Source organism: Fusarium phalaenopsidis (genome assembly GCF_050370095.1).
Source record: "Fusarium phalaenopsidis strain FUZ10S chromosome Unknown contig_32302, whole genome shotgun sequence".
Taxonomy (NCBI): domain Eukaryota; kingdom Fungi; phylum Ascomycota; class Sordariomycetes; order Hypocreales; family Nectriaceae; genus Fusarium; species Fusarium phalaenopsidis.
The window spans coordinates 1102399-1125635 of NW_028145405.1; the positions used below are offsets into that span (position 1 = coordinate 1102399).

The window sequence follows — 23237 nt, forward strand, 5'->3', positions numbered from 1 at the left end:
CGGCATTAACAGAGGGGCAGGTTTCGTCACACCACCTGCTTTTTCTCAAAAGCCCAGTTGCACAACGCAGGCGTCGTGTGGTCTCGGACCAGGTTCAACGGTTCTTTGGCTTGACTATGTGGCACCAGTTGTCGTAGGGCGCGGTGTGTGTGTGTTGCAAGCCACGTTACACAGAGGCTCCAGCTAGGGCAGCAACTAGGCAACTCGTTGTTTTACCTTAATGAGTAGTTTTCGAGTCTTGCCGTAACAAGTAGTTGGATAGGTAAAAGCTCGACACCATCTCGCCGTCGTTGTCTTTCTAGCGGAAGATAGGGAAAGTTCTTTCGTCATACTACGTAGTAGTTCTTTGTTTGCTGTGCGGAACGGTTCTCTGGCAAACCAGGAACCAACTCACCCCCTGAAAAATGACCTGTTCTATCAGTTCGGCCATGGAGAAACTCTCGAAGCAATCCACTTTTAGAAGAATACGACATCGGATTCTAATCATCACCTTGTATTCCAAGGTTTAGTCCGAATGGCTGACTACCTTGTCGATGGAGACTCCAGGAACACACTGGCCAGGCAATTCACAACCCCTGAACGTCAATTACCCATCACGATTTGTTTTCATGTGGATATCTACAAGTACATGGACTTAAACGAAACTGATCCAGCAAATGCCACGTCTGTGGCCTTGCAACAGCCTTGTAGGGTCTAATACATTATCATTTCTATTCCGTGTATCCGTATCCTCTCTCTGTCCCCTGCTCCTTTGTCGTCACAGATCCCGGCGCCAGCGCCGATTTCACTCCAGCTTCTGGCCACGTCTTCCAACAAACGTCTTCATGCCACTGTCAACGCCTGCTACCCACCGCGCAATGACCTGCACTCCCACGGGCAGCACGTTGAACCAGTCGATCCATCTGGCGTAGAAGGGCATTCCAACGGTTGCGCCCCTTCCGTTGTCAATGGCCGCAATGATCTCCTTGGTGACGTCGACGGGTTCAACGACGGGCGCAATAAACGAGTTGGGGGTCTGAACACCGTAGAAGAGAGGCGTGCTCAACTGGCCGGGCGTCACGAGCACGGTACGGATCTCCGGGTGGCTTTCGCGAAGCTCGGCTGTCAGTGATCGGTGCATCGCCGTGATTCCCGCCTTTGCGGCCGCATAGTCTGTCAGTTGCGCGGCGCCCACGGTGCCAATGACGGATGAGATGTTGACGATTGTGCCACCGTTTCCGCCCCGAATGATGGCAGGTAGGAAGGCCTTGAGGCAGTAAAAAGGTCCAAGGAGGTTAGTGGTGAGGCTCTGGTCAATCTCGTCCAGTGACAGGTCCAGGAGAGTCTTTCCAACCACAATGGCAGCGTTGTTGATGAGCACAGTTGGGGTGCCGAGCTAAAGTCCGATTAGCAATGCATTGGATATATCGAGGCCTTGAACTTACATCCTTCTCGATTTCGAGGGCAACCTTGGCAACCTGCTCCTTGTCTCCAACATCACACTTGTAGTACGTAACACCCCTCGCCTCAGTGTTCTCCATCTCATTCACATCCAGCACAGCCACCGTCGCGCCGCGCATACCGTACACCTCAGCAACCAGAAGACCAAGCCCGCTGGCGCCTCCAGTGATGACGATAACCTCCTCACTCAAGTCTACCTCACGAGGGATGCCATGAGCAATACGCTGGTTGATGATGTTGGCCATCCAGCAGAGGGTGATGAAGGTGGCCCATGCGATGGAGGCGATCATGGGCGGGGCATCCCACTTGACCGTCTGAGCACGGAAGCAGAGAGGGATGATCCAGCAGATAAAGGGATGAAGGAATGTCGTGTTGAGGACCTTGAGGATGAGGTCAATCGACATGGGCGCAAACCATGATTCGCGCTGGGGAGGGCGCGGGTACTGAGCGTTGCCTGGCATGATGAGCTGAGGCGACGTGAGTCGTGACACGTCGGATGAGAGATGCTAAGAGAGGGAGGTATTACAAAGACACAGAGTACACCAGATCTGTGCAAAAGTGAGTGTGAAGGAGTTAAAAAGGGTCTCCCTGTCCAGAAGGAAAAAGGCCAAGATGTGAGACGAGGTTGGAGTTTGACTGCGTGTTAGCATGTGGCACTGAAACCGCCTGCGTCTCTAAGCGCGGAGCTCCGAGCACCCCCTGTCGTGTCGCCGCCCTGAGCCCACTTCAACCAAGAGCCTCCAAGCTGACAAGGAGGTAAAGTCAACAACATCCGATGAATTAAATGCTAGGCGCTTGGATCGATATTGAGGACCTATCAAGCTTGAAGGCGTCCTTCTGGCTACAACCAATGCCCAGCTGCCTCCTGGAATATGATGGATGAGTGGTTGCGTGCACCAGGAATGTTCAGACAACGGATGAAAACCATCTCGACTTTTTATTGTACAACATTGATAGATAGTAGGGTTAGTTTACAACTATGTTACAGAACCAGCGCCGGTCTATATGCAAAGGCTGGAAATCATGGTACTCATACACACATGTTCATGATCTACCCCTCCCGGTTCGAGGTCGATAGCCTCTATGAACCTCTCGATCGTCCTGCGCCTCATTCTCTCGGTTGCGCTGAATAGCATCTTGCCTCCAGGCGTGATAGCTAGGGTCTCGCGCAACACCCTCTCGGCGCCACTTCTGCGGCGGCTTGATGCCAAGGGCTGCCTTCTGCTCCCAGACATCTTTGCCACGGCGGAACCAGCGCTCCTGTCGCGATTCATCCTCCTTGACAGAGGGCTGCCACTTGCTCCTGAGGATTCGGCGGATCGCCTCGGGCGATACTTCAAACTTTATCGCCAGGGCGGCCGTCGTATAGACGTCGGGGAACTGAGCGTTCAACGCCCGGATACCGGCCAGCGCATCTGGGGAGAGACGCTTCCTCGGACGCCATCCTTCAGGGAACTTTTCCTTCAGCGCTGCCTTCTGAGCCTTCCACATATCCACCTTTGACTGCGGCTCCCCTGGTGGAGGTCCCTTGGGCCGCTCAGGTCGCTCAGGTCGCTCAGGTCGCTCAACAGAGGCACCCTTGAATTCTCTCCTATGCGGGGTGCTTGCTTCCCTCTTCACATTTTTGCTCCATTTTGCACCGTATGAGTCGACCTTCTTACGAGGCTGGTATTTGGGAGTTGCTGGCGTGGGCAAGGGCTCCGACGAGTCTGGTGTTTCGGTTGGATGCTCGGGCTGGGGAGCCTCGCTTCTCACGGCGGGAGATTCCTCCTTCGGAGAGGAATTGGTATCCGAATCTGAGCTGGCCAGAGCAAAACTTGCGCTGGAAGTATCCTGGCCTAGCTGCTTTGACACATGAATGGACCGAGCTTGTCGCGACAGGGCAAAGTGATTCTGATAGAGGGTAGGTCGTGTAGCGGACGTGGGAAGGCGGATGAAGGAGGGCGAGGCTTCAAGCTTGTGAACTTGGGATAGGCCTTGGACAAAGATCCTCAAGGGCGTGACACGGCATGAGCAGCCCATCATGACAGGCGGTGCCGGAGCGAGTGATCGAGACGGCAGCAAAAAAAGTCGGACCAAATCTGGAAAAGAGCACAAGACTCCATCATGAGCGAGCAAGGGTCTGACGGTGGGGCAGATCAGTCAATTGGAGCTAGCCTTATTGTAGAATCTCGGAATGAAGTAGCTCCGTCGTCCGGTGCCAAGCATGAGCAGCAACCAACTTGCATGTGAAGGGGGAATTCAGGTCTCATTGATTTGTCCACCCACCATGCCGGTGCAGACGCAAGACCACCGTTCGTCAAGCAGTGAGACGGAAATACAAGCCTTCCATGCTTCCGCGAACCCTGCCCGTATTCGGTCTGCGTTTCAAGATACGACAGACCTGGCATAAGGGCTCCAATTTCAGCCATGGAACGCATGTTGGAATGCCTCCCTTTGCTTCTTCAACCCGGGATGGTGATGCATCACCTGTATTCGTGGAATTGACCCGTTCAAGGACGAGGCATTGACAACTCTCACTGGCCTCTAGGATCTCCTCCATGCAGTTGCAGGAGACCAACTGGCCGGCCCGTCATGGATCCTCAGTGTTGGGTGGTGTCATCTCCACGCAACTAGTCGTTGAGGCATGGATGCAAATGCAGCTGCAAGAAGGAAATAACTTGGCAGGTACTTGGTTTATCCCGCATTCTAGTGGCCAGTTCCCGTTGCTTTTCTTGGGTCCTTTGGCGAGGGCTTGCAGTCTCTGGACCAACAACAATTGCAACCTCGACCGGACTAACACAATCCCTTCTGAAATCCATGGACAATATCATGGGCGTCATTATCACCCAGGAGAGTCATCGATCTTCTACGCTATTCGGAGATCTACTCCGGGCACACTAACTAACGGGCAGCCACCCGTGTCAATCGATTACCGTTAGTTCGCCCCGCAAACAGGTCCCTGCCCGAACCAAGAGGGAGGGAAACTGTCACCGGCTTATCCTTGGAGGGCTTGTCGGCGAGCTTCGCTTAAACAACCCGTTTATCCATGCCAACCACGTCAAGATGCTTGAACAAGATCAGGTCAAATCATCCCTGTCCCGGGCCAATTTCAATTGTCAACCTACGGTGCCGCTCCGAGGGCAAGGTCCACTTCAAATGCTGCGCGGCCTGTTGTGTGGACGTCTATGGGCCTAGGAGGGACTGTCTAGTTTATGCTGCAGCGGAATGACTGACGAGGCGGGCTTGGGAACTCTCTACGCTGAATGGTTACCTTTCCTCTGTAACGCACGTCTGAATCAAACAATGTCATCCATGCGCCCGGAGAGGGTCTTGTTTCTGCCAGTTCCCTCGCGGGAACAGAGGTGGACTCGATGGGGACTCTTGTCGCCGCCCTAATGCATCCGGTTGGCCCAGACTCGGACTCTTCGACTTTACAAGAAGGTGGGAGCACCGTCTTGGTTGCGGCATGTCTCTCCCGGAACTACGGCTGGCCTATAGGAGCTCTTCCTGACAACCTAGCACGAGGTGATGCCACTGTCTCGGGTCTCTCCTTAGCCCAAAGGACCTTGGTCGTCCCTTTAGATCCTGATAGGCATTGCCGCCTCCTGGCTTCTGACCTCCGGTGTGTCTCGTCATGGCCGGCTCCTGTTCTTCTATAGCCGAGCTTCCATGCCTATTCCTGGCCTCCCTCACATTGCAACCTCTCCACTCGCCTGCCATTTCGCCCTCGTTGTCCAGTGGGGATTGATTCAGTCGTTGTCCACCAGCTCCATCGAGAACATGCAGACCGACGGGAGCCAGGATGTTGAAGTTTTTGACGGTGATCCCGGCCCATCCAAGGGGTGGCCAGGCCACGACAAGTGTCCGCCGTCATGTGCCGAGTAGTCCTCGTCATCAGTTTGTGAAGATTCCCGGGTGTTGGTTCTGGGGGTTTAAAGTCTGTCAAGTCCCTTCCTGTTGCTGGTTCTGTCTGGTATCAGTCTCAATCCTCTTTCGAAATCATGTATCCCCACTCTCACATGTCTGAATTCGATGACTTTAGAACTGTCTGGGGTCATGACTTTTACTGGACTTCCAAACACAAGACGGCGCCTGAGATCGCTCACTTGCTCTACTCATACGACAAGTTGGCCACAGACGCATTGGACCGTCTAGACGAGTTCTCGCCGCCGACCTCGAAAGCATGGAGGTGTCCTCATGGTGCTGGAGATGGCCAGAGGGACCTCTATGTTCTCTTACAAAAGTACACTGACTCGGATGAGGTTCTGGGTCAGCTATGGGAAGAGGTTTCGACAGTCCCCGAGTGGGTTGACTGGGAGCAGATTGAGCGTGGCCAACGTTTGGTTTACCAGTACAGCGCACAAATTCTCCTTGGGGTGAGTAAAGGTTGCCATATAGGAGCAATTCTTACTGACTTTGTCATAGCTCTTATACAAGTCCCTATTGGGCGGAATGGGCGCATATCGTGTTGTCGAAACTCTCTCAAGGACAGGAGGATTCGGAGTTCGAGTTACTAGACGCCGTCTTTTGGAGACACTACAACATTTCATGGAAGTTGTCGAAGACATTGACGCTGTTAAGCCTGGTGGAAAGGGCTACGTCTCGTCAGTGCGGGTGCGATTACTACATGCGGCAGTTCGACGTCGGCTTATGCAACTGGAGCACGAACGGCCAGGCTATTTCGACATGGACAAGTGGGGAGTGCCGATCAATGATTTACACTCGATTGGCACTATTTCCGTTTATTCGGTAGCCATTATTTACATGGCGCTTCCACGGCAAGGCATCTACTTGACGGATCAACAGATAACCGACTATCTTGCACTATGGCGTTGGGTCGGATACTTGCTTGGCACGCCGGTGGAGTGGATGGCTACACCAGCGCAGGCCAAGGCCATGATGGAGTCTGTCATGACATCTGAAGTGGCACCGTCGGCCAACTCTCGCATCCTTGCCAACAACATCCTCACAGCCGAATCACGCATTCCACCACTACACGCACCCCGCGAACTTCTCGCTGCTCAAGCCTACCAACTCAACGGAGATGATCTAGCTGGTGCACTAGGCATTGAGAAGCCTCGATGGCATTACCGTGCAATTGTTTGGGTGCAATGCGTCGTGCTCTACTGGCTGAGCTATACTTACCCCTGGCTGCCGACTGACATGCAGAGGAGCCGGGACAGGGTACGTACATGATCAGCACAACATAGACGACAACACATCAGCAACCATTTCCCCACCCCCAGTTCTAATTTGACTTCTATCATTCGGATGTGTTGGCTCTTTACCCCTGGACCCCTGCATCTGGGGATAGGGAATACGAGACCAAAGGAGCAAATGTGGCTGACGCTGTGTAACAGAAATTCAAAAGCTTTGCGCATTTCATGATCCACAGCAAAAAGATTGGCGGCATCGGCGAATCCACCAAGTTCGAGTTCCAGTATCTCCCGCGCATTGGCATGCTTACGGAGCTAGGACATCCCGAGGAGCCGGACGAGAAGGAGACCGTGTCGAGTTCGGGCACGCTAAGGTTGATGACACGCCATTCCAAGATGCCCATCCGGGCTGTGCTCGTAGTCGGGACAATAGTCGGGGCCGTGGCCGTGGTCAGCCTCGCCCGGCTCGTGGGCTCATCGTCGGGCTGGCTGCGAGGCGTGCCGCGCCATCTGCTCTCGTCAGTCATGGCGCAGACACAATTGCTGCAAAGCCTCGCGTGACGGATCTTGTTTATTATCTCGGATTATTATCAAAAGGCACGAGGCGAACTGGAGTTTGGAAGCCACATTCATTCATTTAGGCATTTCGTTTTTATTGAGTCAAGAATGATGTGGAAGGCTGTGTGCTGACCTGCAGCAAGATATAGGCAGCAACAGTTGAACCCATCCAACAACCCAAGTATCTCAATATCAATCTTCATCATATGAATCTGAATCATAATGGATGTGTCCCGTGCCCTCGCATTGCACACATTCTTCCCTGACAACTCTCGTCCCGTAGCATTCATCACACTGCAAACTCTTCCTCCCGGTTCCATTGCACCACCCACAGTTGCGGTTCCGGCAGCATGGATACTCAATCTCGCCGACGCCGCCGCACTCGTGGCATTTGACCCTGATTTCGCTGCTGCCTCTGCAGTCGTCGCATCTGGTCATCTCGTCAAGAATTCAGCCTAGTCGGGCTTGGTGAGTTGACTTATCTCGAAGCGGCGTGGGAGAGCGCTCACTTGGAGTGACCGTTAGCCGAAAAAGGGTAGACTAGAAGTCTAGTTATTGGAGTTGGTCGTATAGATATAGATTTGTCTTGGCTAAGTAGGTAGACACCGACTGGGCTTTATAGTTGTCACTTTCTTGCCAAAGAGGCATCTGCCTGGCCTCAGTGATAGGAACATTTGGCAACATGACGCTGGAGGCTTTGAATGTACAACTTGGCGTTATGCCGGCATTCATTCATCAGCCCATCCGGCGTTGTGTGGGTTTCTGGATAGCTTGAACGACACAGAACTTTCGAGTCTCCAGACATGGACGGTCCGCTCCGACAAGGCACTGGTGCAATACTAAGGGAAATGAGGATAGCTGGCAAATTTACTCGATAGTTCTAGTCGAAGTAATTCCTCTCGAGCATCTTCTTCTTCAAAGTTGCCAGCTGAAGTAGTTTGTTACACGGAGCCTGATACGCTCAAGTCACAAGGCCCTCTGATGGAGGTCAGCAATCCTGCACAAGTCCTATCGGTCGAACGGCATCAAGTCGCCATTTGCACATTATTCAAATCACAAGCAGTAGACAAAGCAGGCAGAGTTTGGTTTCAGATATTAATATTTCCGAATAGTTATAGTACAGAGGCTCCTATCTGGGCCAACCAAGCAAAGACCGAATACGGTACAGTGCCGGTGTAGATAACCCGCCAAGTCTGCAATATGCAGACAAAAGATAATGCTTGTTTTTACCCAACTCCAGCGATACAAAGAACCAATGCTGAAAATGCTCCCGTACGAACCGTTATGAAAAAAAGACCCGCTCGATCCTGTCACCAGCCGAACCCTCCCGTGTGTCACCGATCCCCTGTGAAACGCCTTAAAGACTAGAAAGAATCTGTTGCATGATTCTTGATCTATAGATGCTCATCTCGCTGCTAGCCAAGCCACTTAGGCGTCGCTCATAAGCTCGACAGGTGGCCGGGCAGTGTGAGCCATGATGGGCTTGGTGGGCTCCACTGGGCTGTACTCGCAGGGCTCATCGGTCATGTCCTCGACAAAGACGGCGGGCATGCTGCTCTCCTCGTTGGGCTTGTAGATGAGCGTGGAGGAGCGCGAGCGCGTGCGGCCGGGAAGAGCAGAGTCGGGAGGTGTGATGGGCGAGCTGGCATCGTCGTCGACGGGACCGGCGCGGTGGTGCAGCTTAGCCAGAGCGTCGGCCAGGTCCTCGGCATGCACGAGCTTGTTGGGAGCGTCCTCGAGACGGTCCTCCCAGCCGTGGGGAGGGCTAGGAGGAGGAGAGATGAAGAAGAGCTTGCCGGCGTCGGGGAGAGCGAGGTGCTCATCTCGCTGATCGACAGGTGTAGGCTTGCCAAAGTAGACGCGGCACTGCTGACCCATGATGACCTCGTTGTCCCAGATCTGTCGGACGACGATGGCGGCCTGCTCGTCGTAGAAGGAGACGACGATGCGTCGGAACGATTTGAGCGGGGAGAAGGCGTGGATGGTGGCCGATTGGGAGATGAGGTCGCGGATGACGTCGAGGTTCTCGGGGAGGAAGATGGCCGGGTCGGCGAGGTTGGTGAGGAGGAGGGTGTTTGAGGGGGGCGTGGGTGGTGTCATGGGCGGGATGGACGAGAGGTCGAGGGTGAGGTTCGATCGCCGCGAGGCAGACGAGGAGGAGCGGGAGTGTCGAGGTGAGGGCTCCATTGTGGATGTGAGAGTTGAAGAAGTGGTGAAGTTCGTGGTGTTGGTTCTAGACTGTTGCGTCCGTGTGACTGTGACTTCAGCTGTAGTCTGTGATATTTCTTGGTGTAGTTGTAGTTGTAGTAGTTGTGATGTTGTTGGTGTTGTTGTTTGAGTTGAAGAAAGTGCAAGTGTGGTGATATGGGCGGCTATTATATCAAGCCGATTACTGACCTTGCATGTCCCGAAGACGGGGCAAAAAGAGAGGCTTAGCTTAGCGGGAAGAGGGTTCCATCTGGTGGCCACGTACAAGCAGGGGGCGCGCGTAGTGCTGCATGTGGGGGCACGGGCCATCGAAGGCTGTGCTCTCTTGGTCTCCACTCAAGCAACGGGTTGCCGCCCTTGGACATGGTCACGGCCACGGCGATGGCGATTTCTTCCCAGGGGTGGCCTAGAAACCTTGACTGCCCACTTCTCTACAGCAGTACATGGACACGGGTGAGTACGCCAGGCTTGCGATTCAGTTGACAGAGGCAGTGCTTCAACAAAAAATTTGCCAGATTCTAGAGCCGTCCAGAGCTCGCTCCTACGGGCCATCCCCTATGTCCATGGGATCACACGGGGGGGGGGGCAGTGAAGCAAGTGGAGAGATATTGGATCAAACCGAAAGCGAAAGAGGCCTAATAGCAAAAAGCAGCAGACAATTCACTGCCCCCATACCCCGTCTCGAGACTTCCTGTCCTGTCTCGAAAAGGCGCCATCTTCATCTCTACTACACACACAGACGCCCAACCAACCACCCCCTGGAGACGTGCATGAGGCTACTGCACTTTGCTCGTGCACGTCAACCCCAAACCGACGATTCGCTGCGCTACCTTTCTTCACTCCAAAGGTTTCAGCGCCTGTGAAACTCGAAAGACACTTGCTTCTTTTCTCACTCTTAGATAAGCGCTGAGCAATAGAAAGGATCAAACACGATAGTCTCAACAAGGGGCTGTTTTTCGTTTTGACTACGAATCTCCCAGTTTCACATCCGGCGCCTACAAAGCGCCAGACCAGGTTCTCACACCCCAGCCGCCCGTGTTCCGGGGATCCCCCACGAGTCAAAAAATCGGGCGTAGCCAGTCGTAGGCTCTCGATGATCGATGACCGTCCAAGAGTCTCTACTCGAAGGGGGCTGTGCAAGAGAGGGGTGAACAAAACATTTTATTTCCCTCTGAGGGGAAAAAAGATTGCTGAAGCATGTGTCTGGACCGAAGGTGCCGAGCACGATTACGCTCATGTCAACTTCGCCCAGCTTATTCAGACTATAGAACAGTCCATGCTCCCAACTCGTGGCTGAAGGGTTTATTAAACGAGATTGCGAACGTCGTGACAGCCTCAACCGCAGCAAGAATACGCTTCTCCGCAGTTCTGGGCTTGTACTCTCTTAGCTTTTTTGCCAAGACATTTGGCCTCTCTACACCAGCACAAGAGTTGTAGTGTCTCGGGATACATACCCCCCCGAGCGGGGTTCGAGGGACCGGATGTCCGCAGCCATCGTCAGTGCCGCCGATGCACCTTGGGGGGTTATTGATGGGCGGTGAAGGATACAGACCAGACGGTAGGTAGGCGAAACTCGGCCCATCGAATACTGCCGAGGCATGCTGCGCAGGAGTTGTGCCGCTCAGTCAAGTTCAGCCCAACTGCCCTTACTCAACGTCTAAGCCATGATGAATGGAGTTGGGTAATATCTGCCTTGACAACTGCTGAGAAGCCGCAGTACATGACTATGGAATCATGAAACTCCGCCTCGACACTTGCTATCGCTCTTCAACCCCCGCAATGTCGAGTTGCTAGCGTTATGCGCGTATCCACCGTCCAATACACGCTGAACCTGCCTGGATGGGATTTCAAATGGTTACAGTACGACCTGTAATCATGGCAGCACCTATTCCGCAATTGCGCCCAAGCACACAAGTCCCTCATCTTCTCATACCTTCCTATTGCGGAAGTCGGTTTATCTTCACAGCTCAGTCCGAGACAAGACGTGCAAATCGCCGATAGATGGGGTTTACGGGTAAAAGGAACTAGTTTATCAAGGAATGCCCTGAGATTTGTGCAGTCTATGAAACAGCTCTACCCTTTCATCGCCAGTAAAGCACTTTTGTCGATCGTTATCCTCATCTTGAATCAATCTAGGCTCTCATGACGAAGCCATGATTCAACGTGTATCAACCAACCTCCTAGATTTCGGACAATTACAAGATTCCGCTTTAACAAAACAACTCTAATCGTCAAACAATCCGAGTCTAATTCCAAAGACCAATAAACCGCCGAGGAATGCTCATCATCAAAGGTTGGAGACCTCCCTCCGAAACAGACGGGACAAGCCATGGCTGCAAAATCTCGAACGCCACAGCGCACGAGCCACCCGCCCCTGTCAAATTCATCCGCCCCGCCGGGAGGCAGCTCGACCATCTGCAAGGAACACGACCCAGACCCCGTTGTCGCGTGGCTCAGCTTGGCCTGACGACGTCACTCTCACAAAGCCATTGGAATCCTGCTCATTTGCAATTCGAACCTGCTTATCCACATCCCGAGACGGGCCTCGGGCTGGCTGGGGTCCTCCGCTGTCTAAGATTGCTGGGGAGTTGGCCACTGGCAGGGCGCAGCAGCAGCAGCAGCAGCAATAACAGCTCTGGGACCGCGTCGTCGTGAGCTGCGGCCATGGCCATGGCATTGAAAACACTAGCTCACGGGGCAGCGCTCCCTTTACGAGGAATCCGTCATGATACATACATACGTTGAATAGCTAAGATACTGTACAGATACTAGTACATCTCCGCAGCTGGATCCGCTTCCAGCCTACAGGTCTAGGTCTAGCCAAGGGTCTACCATGTCAAGCTGGATCTGGAGCAAGAGGCTCACGAGCCTCAGCTACTCCACAGGCCCAGCTCCGCATGATGCACTGCCGGCGCTCCCTATCCTAGCCTTGCGCGCGTGGGCCAGTCACGAGCCGAGTGGCTCAGCGAAGCTCAACACCCAGCTCCTTGACGAGAGCCTCGCGGACCCTCTCGTGGAAACCGTTGGCCTCCGTGTTGGTCAGCGTCCGCTCCAGGCTGCGATACACCATTCGGTACGCCATGCTCTTGCGCCCCGTCTTGGGATGCGTAAACTCGTCAATCAGCCGCACATCCTCTACCACGTCGCCTGCCACGTTGCGCACCAGCTCCATCACATCGTTCTCGTGGAAGCTGCCCTTGGTGTTGCCACCCGCCGCCGACGTTGAGCTCAGCCAGAAGGACACGTCCTTGGGGCAAGGAGGGTACTTGGAGAAGGGCACGAAACGCTTCAGCGTGTCGAGGTTGTCGGTAACGCCCTCAAACTGCGACAGGAATCGGTTGTCTTTCGACCAGAACAGGCGGATATCAGGGATCTTGAAGAGGAGCATGGCAATGCGGTCGATGCCGATGCCAAACGCCCAACCCAGACGGTTCGGCACGCCAGCGTTGATCAAGATGTCCTGCTTGACCACACCACATCCGAGTACCTCAAGCCAGTCACCTGCGTAGTAAACCTCAAGCTCCCACGAGGGGCTGGTGAAGGGGAAGTAGGCCTCAACCCATCGCATCTGCAGCGGTTCATCAACAAAGTCTGGGTCCTCCTTGATCGCCGCAGCCTTGGCACGGGAAAAGATGTCGACAACCATGGACTCAAGTGACCTCTTCAGGTGAGCACCAATAGCCTCAGCCTCTGCCGCCGTGTGATGGGGCTCCTGAAGAGGGTTGCGCTCGGGATGAATGGCAGGGTTTGGGTCGTCTACTTGGACTCCATGCACGGGAAGGTTCTCAAAGTCCTTCCACACAGCCGCAGCAATATCACCATTGGGAACTTCGTTACGGTCCCATGACATGGCACCCTCCATCTGATGGAAAACAGGATAGTGACTCCGGTCAATGGCATCTCGCCTATAGACGTCGGCAGAGATGAGGTAGCCAGCGCTCTGGTTGGCCCGGAAAGTGTCGGCTTGGTGGGCACTCGTATGCGTTCGCAGGAGAGTCTCCTTGTTCAGGTAGTAGGTATCTGAGAGAGCACGGCCGGGATGGTTCGCGGGGAAGCCGAGCGAGTCAAAGTTCTGGGCAGTGGACACAACGGGGCTGAACTCATTGTGGTACTTGAAAGTAGGCTCGGGGAAGTTGGACTGGATGATCTGGCGGGTGATGGAGACGGGGTGATCCTTTTGCAGGTGCAGGCTCCTCGAAGTAGCATCGAGGACGTTGGCCGGGGCGTTGAACCACTCGGGATCCGTCTTGATGGTCTGCCCACGGATAGTGACGGAGCCTTGTTTGGAGCTTGGGGAGCCCGTCGGAGGTACTGCAACACGGTCAAGCCAGTCAGCGAGACGTCTATGCAAGTATTCAGCTGCAGCTGGACCGACCCGACGAGTATGCCCTCACGGCGCAAGCTGTTCGGAGGATGATGGAGCTCCGGGAGAGGTGGGCGGCTCGCGGGGCAGAGGCCCGGAGGCAGCGCATGCCCTGGGCGTAGAATCTCATTTTGACGGCGTACGGAGCTCGATAATCACATTATAAGGCGACCGGACCACGCAGCAGACGCCAATGGCTCGTGGACGTAATCGCAAAGAGAGCTTTAGGTTGATTTACCTCGACTGTGAGTGGTTCCATCGCTCCGTCTTGCAGAAAAGTTCGGCTTTCGGCGTTACAGCTGCTCCGGAGGGACAGCTCCGAAGCCGGCCGGCCCGCAAAAAAAAAAAGACGGAATTTCCACGATTTGCCTTTTCAACGGCCGCCGTTGGCGCAACCAGAAGAAGAGAGTCCCACGATCCCTGCTCGGATGCACTCCCCCGATCCGAATCTCCGGCTGCCAGCCAAAGCTCGGTCAATTGGATTTCAGAGATAACTGAGGGTCAGGGATAACGAAGGGAGGAGAAAGGCACGAAAAAAATCCAACCCCATCCGTGCTTACGCTGGTTTACTCATCGAGTCCCCCAATTCAACCATTGCGCCCACTCCGCGCAACCTTGTCGCTCGTTCTCCGCGTGCTCGATCCAAGGGAATGTCGACGATAGTGTCTCGCAGCTCGTGAAGCTTTGTTCTCCCGTACGGCCGGATCCTATCTCCCCGCAACAACCACAACCATGGCCGCTGCGCGAGAATCTGTGGCCAACATGTCGACAAAGGCGGAGCCCGTCAAGAAGGAAGAGCCGACAAGGAAGAAGGCGTCGATACGGTATCCCTTCTGGTTCGGCGGAAGTGCTAGCAGCTTGGCCGCCTGCGTCACGCACCCATTGGATCTAGGTACGTGGTGTTGAACCTCTAGGAACATGTACATGGCTAACCAGAGAACACAGTCAAGGTAGATCTCGCCCCCGTCTCCACAGATCTCGCATACGTTCACATGCTCACCCCTTCTAGGTCCGTCTCCAGATGCGCACCGGCAATGCGCCCAAGAACATGGTCGGCACCTTTGTCCACATCCTGCGGCACGATGGACCCCTCGGGCTCTACAGCGGCATCTCGGCCTCGCTACTCCGCCAGATGACCTACTCGACCGTCCGCTTCGGCGTCTACGAGGAACTCAAGACCCGCCTCTCGGCCGGAGGCCGCGACCCTTCGTTTCCCGTGCTCATAGGTCTGGCTGCCGGCTCGGGCTTCCTGGGCGGTATCGCGGGCAACTTTGCTGATGTGCTCAACGTGCGCATGCAGCACGATGCTGCGCTTCCTCACGCCGAGCGTCGCAACTACCGTCACGCCTTTGACGGCATGGTGCGCATGGCCCGCGAGGAGGGTCCCAAGAGCATGTTCCGAGGATGGTGGCCCAACAGCACCCGCGCCATGTTCATGACGGCCGGACAACTCGCCAGCTACGACGTCTCGAAACGCCTGCTGCTCAAGTACACCCCCATGGAGGACAACCTCAAGACGCACTTCACGGCCTCGTTCCTCGCCGGTCTGGTCGCCGCCACCGTCACGAGCCCCATCGATGTCATCAAGACCCGCGTCATGTCTTCGTCGCACAACCACGGCGTTCTGCACCTCATTGGCGACATTTACCGCTCCGATGGTCTCATGTGGGTGTTTAAGGGATGGGTTCCCAGCTTTCTCAGACTTGGACCGTAAGTGACCGCCCCTGAATATGGTATACACAGCGACTAATATGGAATCAGGCAAACTATTTGTACATTTGTCTTCCTAGAGATGCACAGAAACACCTACCGCAAGGTCAAGGGCCTAGATGCGAACCTATAGATTGGGTGGGTACGGTAAAGAGGGGGGACGAAAAGAGATGGGCATAAAATCTTGGCGTTAACATTGTCTTGTCACCATATATACACGGTGCATTCTCGACGGCGTTTGTTTGTTGGGCAACTCGAGAGCTCTTGATGTAGCTCTATCGAGCAGGGAATAACTCACTTTGGATACCACACTAGAGGTAGAGAAAGAGAAAGAGATGTGCATTAGAAGTTGTAGCATTTGAGAGAGAGAGGGTTCTATCCAGGTTCATCCAGAAAACAAGAAAAGAATCCATTCTACGACCGTTGCTATGCTGTTTTTGTTTACCGTTTCAAGATTCAACCCCTGGACACCACCCTTGATTATCAAATTAAATAACCCATTTCAAACGCCCTCTTTGAGTCCTCACTGCCACGAGGACTGTCCATAAGGTGTCGTCCCGTAAGCCGTCATACCACCACCGTAGGCCGTGGCGTTGCCGCCGTACGGTGTGGTGTAGCCCCCGTCTTGCCAGGGCGTCGTGCCGCCGTCCATGTTCATATCAGGGCTCCGGGGCCCGTCGAACTCGGCCTCGTCGCCGCCGTACTTCCTAGGGTCCAGACCCTTGAGGAGACCACCAATCTTTTGCTGCAGTACTCGGATGCCGCTCTGCACGATCTGATCGGGCTCCATACTTCCTGATGTTTCCACCTCAAAGTAGAACCGGTTGGGGACTGCGTCGTAGTCAAAGGGCTCGCCTTCTTGCGGGGGGTCTTCCCACTGTGCGTATTTGCTCTTGGGCCTTATTATAGTCAGTAATGAGTAAGCCATTAAAGCCTAGAGATCTCACCATTCTACTTCGGGATCTGTGTCGTTCTCGAACCACATATCAAGATGGTGCAGCTTATTGTGAGGGTCGTACTCGAATCCGACGGCCGAGGTGGGCATCCACTTGGCGTGTTCCTTTGCGATACCCTTCTTCGCGATGCAAGTGATCTTGAGCTCCTGGTCCTTGCGCAGCTTGGCGATGAGGCATCCGTAGCCCTCGGGGTCGGTGATGACGGGGTTGCCGACCGAGTTTGCGTGCCTACCGTCAACGACAAGGTCGCGGGCGTACACCTTCATAATCTCGTCCGAGGTGCACTTGGCGTGCAGGTTGAGGGTGACGCTGCACTGCTCGCAGTACTGCTCGCAGTCGCAGTCGCGCGAGTTGTTGAGCTCGCCCACGCCCTTGGAGTCGAGTGGGATGAGGCCCAGGCGGTGGGCGATGAACTCGTCGGCCAGCACGGAGCTGTTGACCTCGATCTCGACTAGGTCGATGGCGATGGTGGGAACCTCTGCCTGGATGACGCGCCGCAGCGCGTTGGCGAAAGAGAGGTTGGTCTTGGAGAGCTCAAAGTCGACGTGGGTGTGGTCGGCCTGAGTCGCACACAATCAGCTCATGCCAGCGACTCTTGAAGGAAGGGGATCAATCCCATACCGCAGAGATCTTCACCTGAGGCTGCTCAGGCTCCCCGTCCATAACCATAGGATCATAGTCCATCCCGTCCATGCTTGCGGCGGCGCGCGCTCGCTCGATCTCGAGGTTCGTTTTGTGATAGCAAGTGTGAGCGCAGTGATCGCGCAAAAGCGATATTGTAATTCGTCTATCGGTTAATCGTGCTTCAGGTGCTGCTTCGTCGTCAACTCGTTCAATGGATAGGGCGTAAGAAGGGACAAAGAGCGAGGAGAGTTTTTGCCAAGCACCTTTGAGCGGATGTGCCTGGCATTACTACTATGCGATCGAGAACTCGCAGCTCACGGAATATTACCTAATCCGGGCCTTATCGGCCTGCATGGTTCGCATTATCGCGATAAGACTGGCAGAAAAAAAGTTATCCCCACCATTTGCATTGAACCAGCCTCGACAATAGGAAATATCTCCAGATTGAGAGCTTCAACTTTCCCAGTCCAATCGATTCATAGGGGCCTCTCAACCATGAAGATCAAGGCCATTAGCCGTTCCGTGTCGGCACAGCAGGCCGCCGGCTCGGACGTTTCCAAGCAGCCCCGCAACCTCGACTCGGCGCTGCACCCCTTCGAGCGCGCACGCGAGTACAAACGAGCCCTCAACGCTGTCAAGCTCGAGCGCATGCACGCCCAGCCCTTCGTTGGACAGCTTGGACGAGGTCACGTCGACGGTGTCTACTCGATCGCCAAGGACCCCAACTCTCTCGAGCACTTTGCCAGCGCGAGCGGTGACGGAGTTGTCAAAGTCTGGGATCTTGCGGATAGGGACGAGATATGGCATGCTACGGCGCACGAGAACATCGTCAAGGGCCTCGAGTGGACTCGCGATCAGAAGTTGTTGACCTGCGCCGCCGACCGGACCATCAAGCTGTTTGACCCCTACAACACACCCAGCGACGCCTCGCCTATATCATCCTGGCTAGGATCTGGAGCCTTTACAAGCCTGTCGCATCACCGCTCAAAGAACGCCTTCGCCGCTGCTTCAAGTGTTATATCCATCTACGACCTCGAGAGGCACACTGCCGCCCCCGAGGTTCTCCGCTGGCCAACCTCGGTCGATACCATCACTAACGTCTCGTTCAATTATGTCGAGACATCGATCCTGGCGTCATGCTCCAACGACCGCTCCATCGTCATCTACGACCTCCGTACCTCGACCCCAGTCACAAAGACGGTCCTCAAGTTTGCAAGCAACCGCATCGCCTGGTCCCCCATGGAGGCTTTCAACATGGCTGTTGCATCCGAGGACCACAACATCTACCTTTTCGACATGCGCAAGTTTGACCGCGCCCTCAACGTCCTCAAGGACCACGTCGCTGCCGTCATGGACGTCGAGTTCTCCCCCACGGGCGAGGAGCTCGTCTCTGCCTCATGGGACCGCACCATCCGCCTCTGGAACCGCGACCGCGGCCACTCACGAGACATCTACCACACCAAGCGCATGCAGCGCGTCATGGCGGCCGCCTGGACACCCGACGCCCGCTACGTCCTCTCAGGCTCCGACGACGGCAACGTGCGCCTCTGGCGTGCCAACGCCTCTCGCCGCGAGGGCGTCAAGTCGGCCCGACAGCGACAGGCCCTCGAGTACAACGACTCCCTTGTCCAGCGTTACCAGCACATGCCCGAGATCCGCCGTATCCACCGTCACCGCCACGTGCCCAAGGTGCTCAAGAAGGCGGGCGAGATCAAGGCTGAGGAGATCAAGAGCATCAAGCGACGTGAGGAGAACGAGCGTCGTCACACGAAGAAGCAGTTTGAGCGAAGAAGGAATGAGAGAGAGAAGATGGTTTTGGCAACGGAGAAGTAAAAAGACACCCAAAAAAGGAAATAGTTTCATCCGGTTTATTGTGGATGAAATGAGGAAAATGGGCTTGTTAAAAGGACATGATATCGCATTGCATGGCGTTCAGGTCGTCTATCTATGCGGAAAAGTAGATAGGTCCAGTTGTTTAAGAATAATACCACGAGCATTGAATGCTATATATATATCTGTATAGGTTTGTGAGTGCTGGATATATGTGCTGATCTATGCCACTTATCAGTTTACACATCTCATATGGTTGAACATAACATCTACGTCAGAATCAAGGTTGTCACATATTAAACACAATTGAGAAGCAGAGAAATATCATTCCCTTAGCTATCAAGTCTAAACATCAAAAGATCCCAGTTGATCAAACACTAAAAGCTTCATGTTTCCCGTGCATGAGCGGCATATCCGTCTGCTGTGAGCGTCGCGCTGAGTGTCTATTTTCATCCCATCCCAATTCCAAAACAAGAATCACTCATGTCAATCCTTTCGTCGCCCAGCGGCGAGGAGACAATGGGGATAAAAAAACACATCTCGCAACGCCACGGATCGAGAGTCTCAACTGTCAAACACCATGATACAGTTGTAACACGACTCTCAGACCAGAACCGCCCCAGACTCAATTTCAAATCATCATGTGAATCCCTGACAAAGTCAAACGCCCAAAAAAACAAAAATACCGATGCGGAGTGTGTCACGCTATCGGAGGTATCTCTATATCAATCGAACGGAAAACGCCAGCCCCGTCTTTGTTTTGTGTATGTGTCGTCGTTGCCATTCCGTTCCATTGATAGTGTGGATAGTTCCTCCTTGGCGCATCATCATCAAAATGCCAAGTCCGTTAAAACGCCGTAGGAAAGACGGGTTTCGACAAAGGAAAATCCCAGTAACCGTGTCCGAAATTAGTAGATGTTGTCGCTGTAATAGTAGTACACGCCGGACAGATCCGGCGAAATGGTAGGAAATGTCAATGTGTCGCCGACTTAGATGCTGTTGCGGGCAGTCTTCTGCGGCTTGTAGTTGGGCAGCTCGTCGAACCAGCCCAGTTCCTCGTTGTATCGGAAGGCATGGAAAGCAATGCCATAGGGCTTGGGCTCGATCGAGTAGAGCATGCCCAGAGGGACATCCATGTCCGTAATGTCCGCCAGGGACAGGTCCATAAAGTAGGCCATCAAGACCCTACAGACGGATCGGTGTCCAATGATGAGGAGATGATCCTCGATGCGCTCAACTTCTCGGACCATGTCACGCAGGCGGCTGACAACCTGAAGGTATCCCTCGCCGCCGACGCCAGGGTAGATGTAGTTGAGCTTGTCCTTCGCCCGTTTGGCGTACTCCTCGGGCTCCTTCTTGGCGATCTCGGCATACGTCATACCCTCAAATTGACCCGCGTTCATCTCGTTGAGCATCTCCCAGTTCTTGACATCATAATCGTCATCGGCCTCGAAGTATTCGGCCGTGTCCACGCTGCGCTCAAGCATTGATGTCCAGACGCAGAAGTTCTTGTCGTCCAATTCGCGGTTCATCTCGGGGTAGGGAGGAGTGTTGTCACCAGGCACAGGTGGGAAAGTAGCCTGAGCCATCTTGCTCTTCTGCTCGGTAAGCCACTGCTTGCGCTGGTAGGTAATAAACCTGTGAAGAGCCTGTCCATAGTAATGACCTCGCTCGGTAAGGGGCGAGTTTCCACCCAGTCTTCCAAGCTCGTTGTCAACGCTCTGTCCATGTCGAGTAATCCAGATTTGTCGAGGCGCAAGGTTGAAACTGGCAAGGTATGTGCTAATACCGTTGCTCAGGAAACCCTTCAGACGATGTTGCACCAGTTTCCGGCCGACATCAATCATCTAAGAGGCAATTAGCTACTAGTTCCGGGGTTTGTGCAGGGAATTGGGCATACCTGAATGTACTGCATGTCATGGGCCTCCTCGTACTCGCCAAGGGGCACATAAGCACTCTCATAGGCAGCGACTCGCTTCTTGAAGTCATCCAGAGACTTCTGGGGGTCCTTGTCACGGTAGTCAGGACCCGACAGCTTCAGACGCATGTTCGCCTCGAGCAAAAGAGGATCTTGGCAGATACTCTCAATGAAGAGAATACCCAGCTTGGGCTCCCGCCTCTTGATGCGGTTGACAATGTTTTGTCTCCGCTCAATGGTGCTGTTTGTGGCGTCGAGAATGCCAACAGCACCACCATGAAGGAGCAGCCAATCCAGCAGCTCATCCAGTGTGTCCATGGCACACTGCTCTCGCATAGCAGCGGCCTTCTCGTTCTTAGGGTCGAAGAATTGAGCTGATTGATCCATTTCAGCCTTTTCCTTGATCACGGAGTCGTTGAGGTCAAGCATCTCGGGCTCGGTCTGCTCGGGAGACAGCGGCGGGGGCGCGGGCACGCCATTGAGCAGGATCGAGGCGGCGTGGACGGGAGGGTCGAGGTGGCCGGGCTCCGGGAGCAGCTTGGGGTGCACAGGAACCTTGCGGCCAGCGGCCACACGTCTTCGGTTGCCAACATTGAAAATTCTTGAATCGTGCTGCTGCCAGGACAGATATCGCTGGAGCTTCTTTGTGATGTACGACTTTCCTCGAGCTGGCAGACCGACCATGACAATAACAAGCTTGGCGGCAACATCGCGGTGGGGGATTCTTCCGTCGGGCGAGACCCTCGACCGGGTCATGCCCGGGATGTTGAGGGTTGTGGCATGCGGTCGCACTCGAGGTGTTTGGCTGCCCGAATTCTGTCGCAGAGGTGGACTATTTCCATGTGTCAGCGCGGGGGAGTTCATCCAAAGCGGGATCGTCGGTGCTAAAAGGGCCGAAGTCGGTGGATTTGTGACTCGCGACTCCGAGGGCTTTTTTCCCAAAAATGACGGCACTTACATGCGTGGCGAGCTGGGCGCCGTCGATGTGACGCTACGCGCATATGTGGGGGTCTCGGTCAAATCGTTCATCGCTCGCAGAGCCACAGCCAGAGAGGAAGGCTGGTTGCTCGGAGGAGGTAGGTGATCATCATCGATGGTGGGAGGAGGCAGGACGGCGTAATTGTGCGAATGCGATGAGGGATCTGACGTGGGAGGAACAGAATCGGACTCAGGCGCTGATGTCGGCGCAGCTGACGAAGACGACAGAGCGGGCGAGGACGATGGTGAAAGGCCGAGCAGACTATGCATGACAAACTTGGCCAGTGCAGACTGTTTTGATTGTTTGCGACCCGCGTCTAAATGGATGAAATGGTGAGTATGGCTGTTCTGTGTTTCCGGATGATAGACGAGAGTAGAGTTCGTCTCGATGAGTGTGGGTGGTGGAGGAAACTCGATTGGAGAGACAGGGGGTGATGATGGAAACAAGGGTTGATGTGATGAAGGAAAAATGTTGCGTAGTATTCTTGGTTGATCGTTTGGAGAATGGCAATATATGAGAAGAAACAAAAGTCAGATGGAAGGGAAGGTGCAGAGTGGAAGGGTAATAAGGACGAAGCTTCCGCGGTGCAGCAAGAAACAAGGAGTGAACACAGCAACACACACGTCTGAAAGCTACATGGGTACGTACCTGCTGGGGTGACGGGAACCTGGACTGCTGAAGGCATCTTCTGGGTATCAAGGGAGACTCGGCGCTCAAAGCCAAGTCCAAGCACTGAGCGATGAGTCGTGCTCTCTGGGAGGGCAACCACTGAGAGTGGCTGGCTTGTCCAATCCAGCGGCAGGGATTACGGTCCCAGCGAACCTAGCCTGACTTGCTGGGAGGGAATGGGGAGGGCGTGGTGTTTAGGCGCAGCGCGCAGTGGGCCGCACCTCAGGGATCTCGTCCTGTCTGGTCTGGTCACAGTGGCCGCTCAAGGCTCCTCAGTGGGTATTTGCCGTGTGTTTCTTGGAGGCTGCGCTAGGCTGTGGGCAGTCTCACAGTGGATTCGATGAAATGGATGCGATGCAGCGCGGGGGGGAGCAGTAGGTGGCGTCTCTGTTCTGTCGGGGCGCTCGGGCGTCCTGTTTGGGTGCCGCTGCCGGAGGCCTAGCTGCGAGCTGACTGCAATGATGGAGCTGGAAGAGGCTTTGGTGCCTTTCGATAGTGGACTCGGTGGTGCCGTCCAGTGGAGAAGTTTGTAGGACCCTAAATGCGTAGCTAGACTCGCATGGGAAGTTGCGCTGTTGATAAAAGGTTTGAAGAGGTGCGAGGTGAAAAGTCGTCAACCGGAGGATTGGTTAGACGGACACTTTTCCACGTTGGGGAATTGTTGAGTCCAACTTCGATCGTCCAAGCCCTTGCCCTAGGTATTGTCGGTGTCGAGAGACAAGAAAAAAAAACTGTTGATGAGTCGATGGGTTGCTTGTTGCCTCAACGTGTACCAACCAAGTACGCAACGTTGCTGTGTATGTGTTGTTCGATGCGGTCTGCCTCGTTTCCCTCTTCTCTGGGC

At 54.5% G+C, this 23237-nt stretch overlaps 9 protein-coding genes across 9 annotated transcripts; 3 read left to right on the forward strand and 6 right to left on the reverse strand.

The window, feature by feature from the left end:
• Positions 1–784: 784 nt before the first annotated feature.
• Positions 785–1901, reverse strand: LRP88_07736 (SDR family oxidoreductase; the record flags this gene model as incomplete). Its single annotated transcript, XM_083244253.1, has 2 exons — positions 785–1375; positions 1425–1901. The coding sequence occupies 2 exons, from the start codon at positions 1899–1901 to the stop codon at positions 785–787; spliced, it is 1068 nt and encodes a 355-aa protein (XP_083098747.1).
• A 583-nt stretch (positions 1902–2484) lies between these two features.
• Positions 2485–3465, reverse strand: LRP88_07737 (mitochondrial ribosome assembly protein RRG9; the record flags this gene model as incomplete). The annotated part of the gene is made up of 1 exon (XM_083244254.1): positions 2485–3465. The coding sequence occupies one exon, from the start codon at positions 3463–3465 to the stop codon at positions 2485–2487; it is 981 nt and encodes a 326-aa protein (XP_083098748.1).
• Positions 3466–5423: 1958 nt separating this feature from the next.
• On the forward strand, positions 5424–7139 carry LRP88_07738 (oxygenase MpaB family protein; the record flags this gene model as incomplete). Its single annotated transcript, XM_083244255.1, has 3 exons — positions 5424–5798; positions 5848–6606; positions 6783–7139. 3 exons carry the CDS (start codon positions 5424–5426, stop codon positions 7137–7139), a joined length of 1491 nt encoding a protein of 496 aa, XP_083098749.1.
• A 1425-nt stretch (positions 7140–8564) lies between these two features.
• LRP88_07739 (Calcipressin-domain-containing protein) lies at positions 8565–9323 on the reverse strand (the record flags this gene model as incomplete). The annotated part of the gene is made up of 1 exon (XM_083244256.1): positions 8565–9323. The coding sequence occupies one exon, from the start codon at positions 9321–9323 to the stop codon at positions 8565–8567; it is 759 nt and encodes a 252-aa protein (XP_083098750.1).
• A 2983-nt stretch (positions 9324–12306) lies between these two features.
• LRP88_07740 (phenylalanine--tRNA ligase) lies at positions 12307–13837 on the reverse strand (the record flags this gene model as incomplete). The annotated part of the gene is made up of 2 exons (XM_083244257.1): positions 12307–13655; positions 13720–13837. 2 exons carry the CDS (start codon positions 13835–13837, stop codon positions 12307–12309), a joined length of 1467 nt encoding a protein of 488 aa, XP_083098751.1.
• A 602-nt stretch (positions 13838–14439) lies between these two features.
• LRP88_07741 (mitochondrial carrier domain-containing protein) lies at positions 14440–15550 on the forward strand (the record flags this gene model as incomplete). The annotated part of the gene is made up of 4 exons (XM_083244258.1): positions 14440–14599; positions 14653–14657; positions 14717–15417; positions 15469–15550. 4 exons carry the CDS (start codon positions 14440–14442, stop codon positions 15548–15550), a joined length of 948 nt encoding a protein of 315 aa, XP_083098752.1.
• A 390-nt stretch (positions 15551–15940) lies between these two features.
• Positions 15941–17066, reverse strand: LRP88_07742 (DNA-directed RNA polymerase II core subunit RPB3; the record flags this gene model as incomplete). Its single annotated transcript, XM_083244259.1, has 3 exons — positions 15941–16316; positions 16365–16933; positions 16995–17066. The coding sequence occupies 3 exons, from the start codon at positions 17064–17066 to the stop codon at positions 15941–15943; spliced, it is 1017 nt and encodes a 338-aa protein (XP_083098753.1).
• A 426-nt stretch (positions 17067–17492) lies between these two features.
• On the forward strand, positions 17493–18830 carry LRP88_07743 (rRNA-processing protein SOF1; the record flags this gene model as incomplete). Its single annotated transcript, XM_083244260.1, has 1 exon — positions 17493–18830. One exon carries the CDS (start codon positions 17493–17495, stop codon positions 18828–18830), a length of 1338 nt encoding a protein of 445 aa, XP_083098754.1.
• Positions 18831–19816: 986 nt separating this feature from the next.
• Positions 19817–21951, reverse strand: LRP88_07744 (6-phosphofructo-2-kinase-domain-containing protein; the record flags this gene model as incomplete). The annotated part of the gene is made up of 3 exons (XM_083244261.1): positions 19817–20674; positions 20728–21577; positions 21704–21951. 3 exons carry the CDS (start codon positions 21949–21951, stop codon positions 19817–19819), a joined length of 1956 nt encoding a protein of 651 aa, XP_083098755.1.
• Between the last annotated feature and the right edge of the window lie 1286 nt (positions 21952–23237).